Source organism: Echinops telfairi, unplaced genomic scaffold (genome assembly GCF_000313985.2).
Source record: "Echinops telfairi isolate 266 unplaced genomic scaffold, ASM31398v2 ScPeMD7_2573;HRSCAF=3158, whole genome shotgun sequence".
Lineage (NCBI taxonomy): Eukaryota > Metazoa > Chordata > Mammalia > Afrosoricida > Tenrecidae > Echinops > Echinops telfairi.
Window position 1 is genome coordinate 2856779 of NW_022106471.1, and position 11591 is coordinate 2868369.

Here is an 11591-nt window from a genome sequence, read left to right on the forward strand (position 1 = left end):
ATTGATGTGTGTATGGAATGGGATAACAGTTGTATGAGCCCCTAATAAAATGTTTTTTAAAAAAACCAAAAAAACAACAACTGGGATTTAGAACCTGGGACACACAGAGGGCAACCCAAACAAACCAAGGTCCACTGCCATCAAGTTGATTCTGACTCAGAATGACCCCACGGGACAGGGTAGAACTGCCCCTGTGGCCTTCTGAGCCTGCACAACGTTAAAGAGGTAGAAAGCCTCATCTTTCTCCCTCAGAGTGGCTAGTGGGTTCAAACCGCTGACCTTGTGGTGAGCAGCTCAACGTGTGACCCGTTCCACCCCAGGGCTCCACAGAGAGAAGGCTACAGAGCTCTGAGCATCTCTTGCAGTCGGACAAACATTGTTTGCACCAGTGGGTTTCTGCTCCTGCCTCCAGGGGTGTTTCCACAGCTTTTTTATCAAAGGGTGTATGAGCCATAAGTCATTGTAGAGCCCCTTTCTACACCAAAGCTTACCATTAAGAGAGGAAGGTGAGCCTGGAGGGAGCAGCCGGTGGGCTGGCGCATTTCTCAGATTAGCTAATTGTCATTGTCGGAGAGAGAGCAGAACACAGGACTGTGGTGAGGAGAGAGGACCGACCATTCACCAGTGAGTGGTTCTTGAGCGCTTACAACGTGCTCGTCTCTGTTTTGGTTCCAGGGCTATGGCATTGAGAAAAGCAAGAGAAAAAACCGATCCAGTAAGAGGAGACCAACAATAAACAAGACTGGTGCGGGAATTATTCAGCATGCCAGGACAGGGTAGGTCCTCAGGAGGAGCAGGAAGCAGGAAAGAGGGCCGGGGAGTGCTGAAGTCAGGGTGAGGGAGGGGCTCCCTGTCAGCTAGAGGGTTTGAACAAAGATCTGAAGGGACAAGGGATCAAGTCCTGCGGTTGTCTGGGGAAAGAAGACTAAAAAATTAAAAAGAAAAGAAAAAAGATGACTTGGTAAGAACCAAACGAAGGGCTCTTCTATGAGCCCTGGTGCTGTGGGGGGTTACTAGTTACTAGTAACGCTGCCAGCCTCAAGGTCGGCAGTTCAAAACCACCAGTTGCTCTAAGGGAGAAAGATGAGGCGTTCTATTCCCACAAAGAGTTACAGTCTCAGAAACCCACAGGGGCAGTGCTACCCTAGCTTGTAGGGTTGCTATGAGTTAGAATCAACTCCATAGTGTTGAGCTTGGCTTCCAGTTTGGTTTAAGACCCCCGAGGCAGGGATGTGCCTAAATGTTTCAGGAAGAGCAAGGTTGCCAATAAAGCCAGAATGAAATGAACATCATAGAAGGTTCTAGAAAACAAGATCAGCGGGGGTAGTGAGGGGAGGTGGGTATTGTACAGGGCCACAATAAGGCTTTTGACTTCTACTCTGAATGAGAAGGAACGTTATTGGAGACTGCTGAGCAGAAAAGAGCTTGGGTTTACATACCTGAAGTTCAGGAGCTCTGGGGGTTACATGCTGGGCTGCCAAACACAAGATCAGCAGTTCTAAACCGCCAGCTGCTCTGAGGGAGAAAGACGAGGCTTTCTACTCCATAAAGAATGGCAGTCCTAGAAACCCGCAGAGGCAGTTCTGCCTTGTGCTATAAGGTCGCTGTGGGTCAGACATGACTTGAGGGCAGTGAGTTTTTTAATTTGGGCCTGATGTTTGGGCAGCATGCCTCTGGCTGCTCTGTTGAAAAGAGACTGTCGGAAGATACAGTGAAAGGCTGCGAGTTCATTGGAGGCTACCGAGCCCTGGTGGTGTAGTGGTTAGGCGTTGGGCTGCGATCCACAGGGTAGGCAGTTCGAACCCACCAGCAGCTCCACAGGAGAAAGATCAGGCTTTCTACTCCCATAAATAGTTACAGTCTTGGAAACCCCCACAGCGGGTCACTCTGAGTGAGCCCTGCCTGGATGGCAGTGAGAGAGAAAACAAGAGAGGCTGGTACCTGGACCAGGGTGGTAGCAGCAAACGTGATGAGCTTCTGGGAGGGAGGCAGCCCTAGAGAACTTCCCATGGGGCTCTGGAGGCAGTAGTGACACAGCTCTGGGACTCACAATAGACTGATGGGAGAAGGCCTTGACACCTGGGGCATTAGCCTGGGCCTGTTCACTGCAAAGGTGGGGGTTTCAAGCCCACCGGTCACTCCACAGGAGAAAGACGAGGCTTTCTGCTCATGAAAACATTTCGACCTTGGAAACCCTGAACAGGGTGGCTGGGAGTCAGAATGGAGAGCGTGGCAGTGGGTCTGGTTTGTACTGGTTACAACGTGTACCAAGTGATGGAAGCAGGCAGGCAGGCAGGTGCCCAGGCCCGCCCCACACCATCCAGGCCCCTTGTAGTCCAAGCCACTCACTCTTCAGGGACCTAAGTCTCCGGACTTACAACTAGTCAGGACAAATATCTGACTTGCTCCAGGGCCTTGGACTCATTGCTGTCTGGCAGTGTCTTCTTGTCCTGGGACCTCTGATTCTGGTTAAAAAATATGTTACATGAGAGCTAAATGATAGAGTAAGTGAATAGTGCTGTCCCCTGGTCCCCTCTTCCCCTGGGCTCTAGGCTGAATAACGGGGACTTCTGCTTGACTTGCTTCTCAGGGAGGGGCCTTAGGGTGTGGTGAGGGAGAAATCCCCAAGTGTGTTGGCACTGAGGGAAGCAAGGGCACAGCCAGACTTCCTGAGGACGTGTGTCCAGGTGTAAGTGCCGATACAGTGAGCTGGCTCTGAGCGCGTGTGCGGACTCTGGTGAGATTAACTGCTGCCACTGTTCGTGCCGGCAGCAGCAAGTGCCTGGCCATGCCACAGCCAGTGGAGGCTTGAATGGTGCGATGATATCGAACAGGGTTTCAGCAGAGCTCCCAGATGAAGAAGAAGTGGCCTGGAAATCAGTGAAAACCCTGCGGATCCCAGCAATACCATGAGCACCTAGTCCGGGTTCCAGTCGCTGTGAATGGGGTCAGCATGGGCCAAGAGCCAAGCAGACGGATGGCAGACGGTGGCTAGCTGGCTCCCCTCTCATCACCAAGGCTGTCCCAGTTATCCAGGGCTAGGATGACAGAAATACTACAGGTGGGTTGCTGTAACAAGCAGTTAAATGCTCTGATTCAGCATACCACTTCTGGGAGAAGGCTTTAGGGCTAGGATGACAGAAATACTACAGGTGGGTTGCTGTAACAAGCAGTTAAATGCTCTGATTCAGCATACCACTTCTGGGAGAAGGCTTTCTCTCTGTGCCGGTAGGCTGTGTGGGAAGGTCCTGGTCTTCTTTCCACATCTGTGGGTCTGGTGTCCCTTGGAGATCTCCATGTCCTTGGACATGAATCTTCTCCTGGGCCTAGGATGTTCTCAGCACAGGGACCCTGAACCCAAAGGGCACACTCTATTCCTGGCTCTTCTTTCTAGGTGGTAGTGAGATACTTCCCTTCTACTTACTTCTCCTTTTACCCCCTTGTCAGATAACAGGGGTAGCCACATGGCAGGGAAACTCCCCTTGTGCAGATCAGGCCTGGGACCTGTTGAGGGTGTTACATCCCACCCTAATACCCTAACAGCTAATTGCCTGTCCACATCAAATCGTGCAGTGGTGGAGGAGGATGCTATCATTACACAGTGCACCAACCAAGCTGGTGCACAGTTTTGGGGGAGCACAATTCAATCCATGACAAGGACTTTAAGGGAAGTCGCCACCATGATTATCCAGGCTCAACAGTGTCATCAAGCTTCAGTAAATAAAAGTCTCATCTTAGCATAAGCAGCACGGGTGGGGGCGGGGGGATCGTGTTGAAGGATTGGAAAACAGTTCATAAAACCATGTCACGCTTTCCAGCAAAGGCTGCAGCTGCTAATAATGATTGTGACCAGTGCTCGAGAGTGTGACTATCCATCCAGGTGACTTCTCCTGTAGCCCTGGAACGTCAGCAGGTCATAGGCCACGGATCTGCTTCCCTGCCCCGACCCTGGGTCCACAGCTGGGCCCCTCAGTCAAGCTGAGCCAGGTGGGTCTGCCTTCTCGGGGATTGGAATGGGCTGTAGAGGCGAAGCTCAGTCTCCCGAGGACTTGAGTGAGAAGTAGAGGCTGGTGGAGGCTCCCGCAGCTGTGTCTGCGACAGGTATGGGCGTGAGGTGGAACGCTGGCCAGACAAACATGAGCAGATATGCTGAGAAATAAAGAATGAAAGACTACAGTCCCCAGAGATGCAGACAGAACAGGTTCTGGGCTGAGGCGCCACCTCCTGGTGGCAGGCCCTTGTGAGGCCTCTTGGCATCCCTGGCCTAGATTCCGCTCTATCCACCCAGTGGGCACCTCTGGTTCGCTTAGCATCACTGGGTAAGATTTCTAAAGCTTATTCCTAAATAACCCCTGAGATGTATTCATTAAGAATACACAGCCGCATTCCATGATGCTCACCTTCCTGACATAATTGCTGAAGACAAAAGCAGGTGCTTAAGCAAATGTGGTGAAGAAAGCTGATGGTGCCTGGCTATCAAAAGATATAGCGTCTGGGGTCTTAAAGGCTTGAAGGTAAACAAGCGGCCATCTAGCTCAGAAGCAACAACGCCCACATGGAAGAAGCACACCAGCCTGCATGCTCATGAGGTGCCAAAGGGATCAGGTATCAGACCTCATCAGAACAAAAAATCACATCATTGTGAATGAGGGCAAGTACGGAGTGGAGACCCAAAGCCCATCTGTAGGCAATTGGACATCCCATTAACGAAGGCTCTCAAGGAGGAGAGGAGCCAGTCAGGGTGCAGTGCAGCAACGATGAAACATACAACTTTCCTCTAGTTCCTAAATGCTTCCTCCCCATCCACTATCATGATCCCAATTCTACCTTAAAAGTCTGGCTAGACCAGAGGATGTACACTGGTACAGACAGGAACTGGAAACACAGGGAATCCAGGACGGGTGATCCCTTCAGGACCAGTGGTGTGAGTGGCGATACTGAGAGGGTGGAGGGATGGTGGGGTGGAAAGGGGGAACCGATTATAGGGATCTACATATAACCTCCTCCCTGGGGGATGGACAACAGAAAAGTGGGTGAAGGGAGACGTCAAACAGTGCAAGATACGACAAAATAATAATAATTTACAAAATATCAAGGGTTCAGGAGGGAGGGGGGAGCGGGGAGGGAGGGGAAAGAATGAGGAGCTGATGCCAGGGGCTTAAGTGGAGAGCGGATGTTTTGAGAATGATGAGGGCAATGAATGTACAAATGTGCTTTACACAATTAATGTATGTATGGATTGTGATAAGAGTTGTATGAGCCCCTAATAAAAATGACTTAATAAAATGAATTTTAAAAAAAAGACACACTGCCGCATGAGAAACTACTGAAGCTGTCAACTGAAAAGTATGACATCACCTGTGCCCTGGGCTCATCCTTCTTGAAGGAAGAAGAAAACAACATCCAGATGAACAATGGCAGGGAGGAAGACACGGCGATACTTTTCGGGGCGGTTTTCGGGGTGATGAAGTTCGTGGTGTACACATGGCTATGTTCTCAGGTGTTAAACGGCAGGCGGGGCGGTCTCCTCTCCCTGGAGGCTCCTGGGAAGAAGCCCTGGGGACCCACCTCTGAGCCATCGGCCCCCTGAACATGCCAAGGAGCATGGTTTGACACCACGGGTCGTCCTGTGTCGGACCAGCTGGTGTCCTGTCTCAAGGGCAGCTGGTGAGTTCCCTACGGTAGAGTTCCACATGTTCAGGAAATGATTACGCTGTGAAAGTTTTTCAAAGAAATGGATGAACCAGCCAATAAGTGGCTCTTATAGGCACTGTGGGCGGTTTACATCATGTCTGAAGTCACTGGGGCCACAATAGGTGACGACGATACATTGACACAGCTCTCCCGCCTTCTGAAAACATTGAAAGAAACTGGGGACTTGTGATCGCGTCTATGCCAGCCCTTTTTGATGGTTATGAAAGGAAACAAAGAAAGAAAATGGAATCCGTGTGTTTGTTCCTTTCCGAGGTGTGCCATATCCATTTTTTTATAGGAAGGGGCCTCTCCTAGCAGCAAAACAGAACCAGGGTCCCCAGGAGCCCTAAACCGGTGGTTCGCAACCTTCCAAATGCCACGACCCTGTCATACAGTTGTCATGTGGTGGTGAACCCCTCCAACATTATTTTCGTTGCTACCTCATCACTGTCATTTTGCTACTGTTATGAATCGGGAGACCCTGGTGAAAGGGTCGTTTGACCCCCAAAGGGGTCCTGACCCACAGGTTGAGAACCACTGCCCTAACACTCTGGGCTATTACCCAGAAGAGTCTTCAGTGGTGAATTCTTCCGCGCCCTGTGAGTCTCCGGAAACGAGTCCTGGGCCGCGGCCCTGACGGACTGACCTGCTTTTCTACTGCATCTTATCTTCCTGGGCTGGTCAGTGTGACTTGGGTTTTCAGCATCCCTCTGGCCATCAAGTAGGCTTGTCCCTCACAGCACACATAAGCCTCCTGCAGACTTGGGGTGCTACAGAAAGTCCCTGGGAGAGCTGTGGGTGCCGAGGCCAGCCATCCAATGCCTTCAGCGCCCCAGTGGAAAGGAAAACACTGAGGTCAGAGAGACAAGCGGTCATTCACACCAGTCAGCGCAAAGCCCGGGCAGTCCCTCCAGCTACTAGAGACCCTGAACCCTCTGGTCTTCCACACCCTGCAGAGGACTTGGCCACGGGCCCGGTCTTGTTTGAGCAGACTGTAGCTCCTACCTGGAGCTACGTGCTCCCCGCCTGAGGGGTGTCCCACAGACCCCTGGCCAGGAAAGCCACAATGCCCCTTACCTCCAGAAGGAGTGCCAGCCACTCTCCTGAGGAACTTGACCCACTCCTCCATCTCTGCCTGGGAGCTGGCCATGAGGACATAGGCATCCTGTCCCGCTCGATTCTGGTACCAAGATGCTGGAGGAGGAAGAAGGGACATTTAGGAATTTTGCACTTCCCGGGGAACTCTTTAACTGAGAAACCCTCAACTCTCGGGGAAGACCTGAATGGTCAGGGTCTCCATGGCCGGACTCTTCTGGACAGGACAGCCGATGCCCAGAGGAGAGGGAGGATTCAGAATCAGATGACTCCAAATGGCAAAGGGAGGTAAGCATCAGCGATAGTAAGGCAGGTTCAAAATCCCAGAGGCAAAGCTTATTTGAAAGGGATTTGTTGCTCTTTAAGAAAAGAAAAAAAGAAGTTTGAGACCCGTCTGGGTGTGAGGCAGGAGCCCTGGTGGCATAGTGGGTTACATGTTGGGCTGCTAACTGCAAGGTCAGCAGTTCGAAGCCACCAGCCGCTCTTCAGGAAAAAGACGGGGCTTTCTACTCCCAGGAAGAGTTAGGAAACTCACAGGGGCAGTTTTACCGTGTCCTCTAGGGCTACTCTGAGTTGGCACCGACTGGAGGGGAGTGAACGAGCCTGAGTGTGCGTCAGGAAGGCTCTCTTTGAGGGAAAGGGTTGAGATGAAGATAAAGCTGAGATGGTTCATTGTGTGGCACCTTGACAAGGCTCTGGTTCTCGGTGGTTAGACCACACACTGGACTCGTGACTGGCGTTCTGTAATGCCGTCCCATGCCATGTGATCCATCGAGCAGCTGCAGAGGGAGGTCCTTAGGGTGCGGTCTGCCTCCAGATGAGAACTCTCTGGCAGAACTCCCTCTGTGCCGCACGCATCCTGTTTCTGTTCTCTGGCTCTTGTGCACAATCCCACACATGTCTGCCGTCTGGCCTACAGATTTTAGGTTTGTCAGCCCGCCACAGCTAGACCCTTGAGCCAGCAGGGGTCTCCAGCCTGCCACCTGATTGGTAGGTTTTGGACTTCGCAGCTCCCGCAATGGCACGAGCCAATCCCATTGAGGGAAACCTTTCTCTACACATATGCATCTATCTCACAGGTTCTGTGTTGTTTCTGTTTGGTCAGAGCCCTGACTAAGAAAGAGACCCACAACTGATAACTCTGTCCTCACACACACACACACACACATCCTCTCACTTGCACAAGCGCTACGCAACACAGGCTGTGTCCCTTGTCTTTTCTTACTCTGCCTTAAGGAACGTCTACCCACCGTTTAAAATCCAACTCAGAAGTTGTCTTTTCTAGACACCCCTTCTTAATATCCCCCTCCCCCTTCCAAATTAACTCTCCCTCCCTCACTGTCCTCAAGTCGCTTCCGACTCACAGAGAGACTCACGGCGATCCTATAGGGCAGAACAAAACTGCCCCCTTTGGGTTTCGGAGACTATAAATCTTTCCAGGAGTAGAAATCCCCATCTTTCACCTATGGAGCGCTGATGGTTTCAAACTGCCGACCTTGCGTAGCTAATACACCAACAAGGCTCCAAATTGACTAGGGAGTCCCAATTCTATACCCCCTTAGCAGCACGTCTACCACCCAAAATACGAAAAAACAAACTCAATGCCATTGAGTCAATGCCGACTCATAACGACCCCCTGTGGGTTTTGGAGTTTGTAACTCTTTCCCACAGTAGAAAACCCAGTCTTTCTCCTGGAGTCCAACACATAACCAGTAGCTGGATTATCTTGAATATTTGTTTCCATACTATGGACATCAAGGTCACGACAACTTGTCCAAAGCTGAAACTCCGCTCTTCCCTCCCAAACTTGCTACATGCACAAATCGAGTCGTTCCATCTTTCTAGTTGTTCAGGCTAAAGCCTTGGCGTTCACCTGACTTCTCTTTCCTACCTCTAATCCCCCAGCAAACCCCATCCCCTGTGTCTTCAAAATGTGTCCAGAAATGAATGGTTTCTCACCTCCGTCACTGTCATCTCTCCTCGCTGCAACAGCTGTGATCGCCTCCTACTTACCCTCCCTGCTTCTGCCCTGCTTCGCCTCTTATTTTTGAGTCAGCCCCAAAAGCAGTCTTTGAAAAGCACACAAGTCAGCTCACACACCCCCTCTGCTCAAAACCACTACATCCTTATTGCGTCAGCACTAAAACACCCCACACCAAACTCACTGCCATGAAATTGAAGCCGACTCTGAGTGTCCCCGTAGGACAGGGTAGAGCCGCCCCTATGGGTTTCTGAAACTACAGCTCTTGATGAGAGGGAGTATAGAGCCCCATCTTTCTCCCAAAGAGTGGCTGGTGGTTTCGAACTGCTGACCTTGCACTTGGCAACCCAATGCATGACCATGACACCACCAGGGCTCTTTATAAAAGTTAAAGACCTTAGCATTGCCTCCAAGTGCCTATAAAATCTATCCCACACTCTTGTCACCACCCCACTCTAGCCAGACTGGCCTCCTTGATGTTCTCCGAACATGTAAAATGGGCCCAGGACCGTCTCCCTTCCAATGTTCTCTTCTAATCACTGCTGGACACTGCCTTGTCCAACAACAATGTTAAGCACAAACTGCCTTGTGTGAGAGGTAAAGAGGGAATTCAGGGATCAGGCCCACTGGGGGCTTGGCGTTCCCCAGTGGGAAACAGAGGAGCTCCCCAGTGGCCTCAGGACGCCCATGGTTTCTGTCAGGAGTAGTACTGGTGTGGGAGCAGGGAACAGCAGAGAAGAAACCCTCTCTCCACGTTCCAGGAAAGCACTTTTCTTGGAGAAGAAGCACTTCAGTGTGCTGTGCACACATGTGATGGGAAGCCACCGGCACCTGCACATACCCAGTGGTCAGTGAGCTGGAACGGTTACTTCTTCTTCTGTCTCATTGAGCCATGTGACCTTGCTGACATTCAACCATGTTTACATTCCAAGACGGCAATTTCATGTGGTTCCTTTTACCTGGTAGTTGTTAGCTTTCAGAGGCAGCTCCCTTTCCGAACTGAACTTCCTTCCACAAGCATTATACTTCTCTCAAGAGTCTCAAGTCTCCCCAGGCCTAGACATACGCCTGGCTCCCAGCATGCTCCTGGTAGCCGCTTGAAAAGTTGAACTCAATACACAGCTTCATCTATATATTCAGTCATTCAGTTATTCAATACTAGGGAATGAGCCTGTAGAGTTCAGGAACACTGGCAGTGCCAAGGGTTAGGTACTGAGCTGCAAGGCTGGTGTTCAAACCCACTAGCTTCTGTGTGAAAGAAAGATGTGAGCAATGGCTCCCATGCAGATTTAAAGCCTCAGAAAGCCTTACGAGCAGTTCTACTCTGTCCTACAGGGTCGCTCTGGGTCGGAATCAACTCAGTGACAGTGGATTGTCGTTACTATAGGCTCACTGACTATAGGTAGAACCAGTATTCTTAATACGCCGTTGAGCTAGTTGGCTCACTTTCAGGATCAAGAAGTGACAAGGAAGCATAAGGTACCTCTGTCCCACCTTTTGTCACGTACCTGGAATGACTTCGAAGACGAACTTGCCAGCTTCCTCGGGGTTTGTGGCAATTTCCTTGATGGTGCTTCCTGGTAGATACATGAAACCCTGAAAGATCAAGCGTTGTGTCTTTAGGCTGAGCAGCCATTCTATCATCTCTGGATTCAAATTAAGGTGGAGAATGGGTGGATCAGGAGAGGAACATGGGAAGCTAGCCTTCTAGTTGTGCATGGGGCTTTTCTGTTCCTCAGACCTCGGAAAGCTCAAGTTCTTTTCTACCCCCAATTCACCTTCCCGGGCACAAGTCAAAGTGAAAGCCACTTTCACTTGGGAACATTTAACCCCAAAGAAACATCTCTTAGCACCTTTCCCTGAAGCTAATTTGGCTAAGTCCAGGAAAGAACTGTCTTGAGGTGCTTAACGCCCCTCTCCAAATTCTAGTCTCTATGCTATTGCCTCATCCAGACACAAAAACGTCTTCCAGAATAACCTAAATCCAGAAAGAAAAGTGGCAGCCATTTACACCATAGTGCCAACGTGCCTGACTCTTCTTACGCAAATGTTTAAACCACTAAGCTTCCTCATACACTACAGAGGGAAAGGTTTGGGACAATGAGGTGATACTTTAAGATATTTGTAGGCACGGGTCCCTTCCAGGACCCTGAAAGTCCTTCGCTCGGGCAATAGCCACCTCTGCCCATTAGAAAGACAGGCAGGCCCCTGTGCCTAGGCCCAGATTCAGGTCCAGAGCAATGAGAATGGTGTGATGGCCTTCCTTCCCCACCTGACATTCTCCAAAACTCCGTTGTAAAAAGAAGGTTCAGGAAAACAAAGCTCTTTTATTTTTCCAGCATAACTCTTTGGATCATTGATTGACTGCTTTCAAGCATGAATTGTTTCTCCCTAGTTTTAAGTCCCCCCTGTTCACTGTTCCTTTGGGCAATCTGCAACAAAGGGATCCCAGAATTGCCCGGGGGGCAGGAATTTGCCCTTCTTGCTGTGGGGCTTTCCCCCCAGCATGACACGCAGGGCGATCCCCCCTCAGGGAGGCAAAAAGGACAGAACATTGGGAATCGAAGGATCCCTGGTGGTTCCCTGTATACGTGCTTGGCTACTAATGGAAACGTCAGAGGTTCAAACACACCAGCTGCTTGAGGGGACAGGGATGTGGAAGTTCATTTCTATGGCAATGAGAGCTTTGAGAACCCCACCGGGAAGTCGTGCTTTGTCAACAAGCGCTGCTATGAATCAGAATTCACTTGATGGCAACAGGTACAAATCAAGGGACCGAGATGATGAAAGGCTCTCAAATGGCACCAGGCGATGACACCCT

At 50.6% G+C, this 11591-nt stretch overlaps 1 protein-coding gene across 2 annotated transcripts in view; it reads right to left on the reverse strand.

Moving 5' to 3' along the window:
* The window catches only part of ARHGAP25 (Rho GTPase activating protein 25), a 109409-nt gene that overhangs the window by 40076 nt on the left and 57742 nt on the right, over positions 1-11591 (reverse strand). For both annotated transcript variants that reach the window (XM_045294155.1, XM_045294156.1), the window contains exons 3-4: positions 10279-10366; positions 6772-6888 (exon numbers count right to left, since the gene is read on the reverse strand). In XM_045294155.1, the coding sequence (XP_045150090.1) occupies positions 6772-6888; positions 10279-10366 (205 nt within the window). The remainder of the gene's footprint in view (positions 1-6771; positions 6889-10278; positions 10367-11591) is intronic.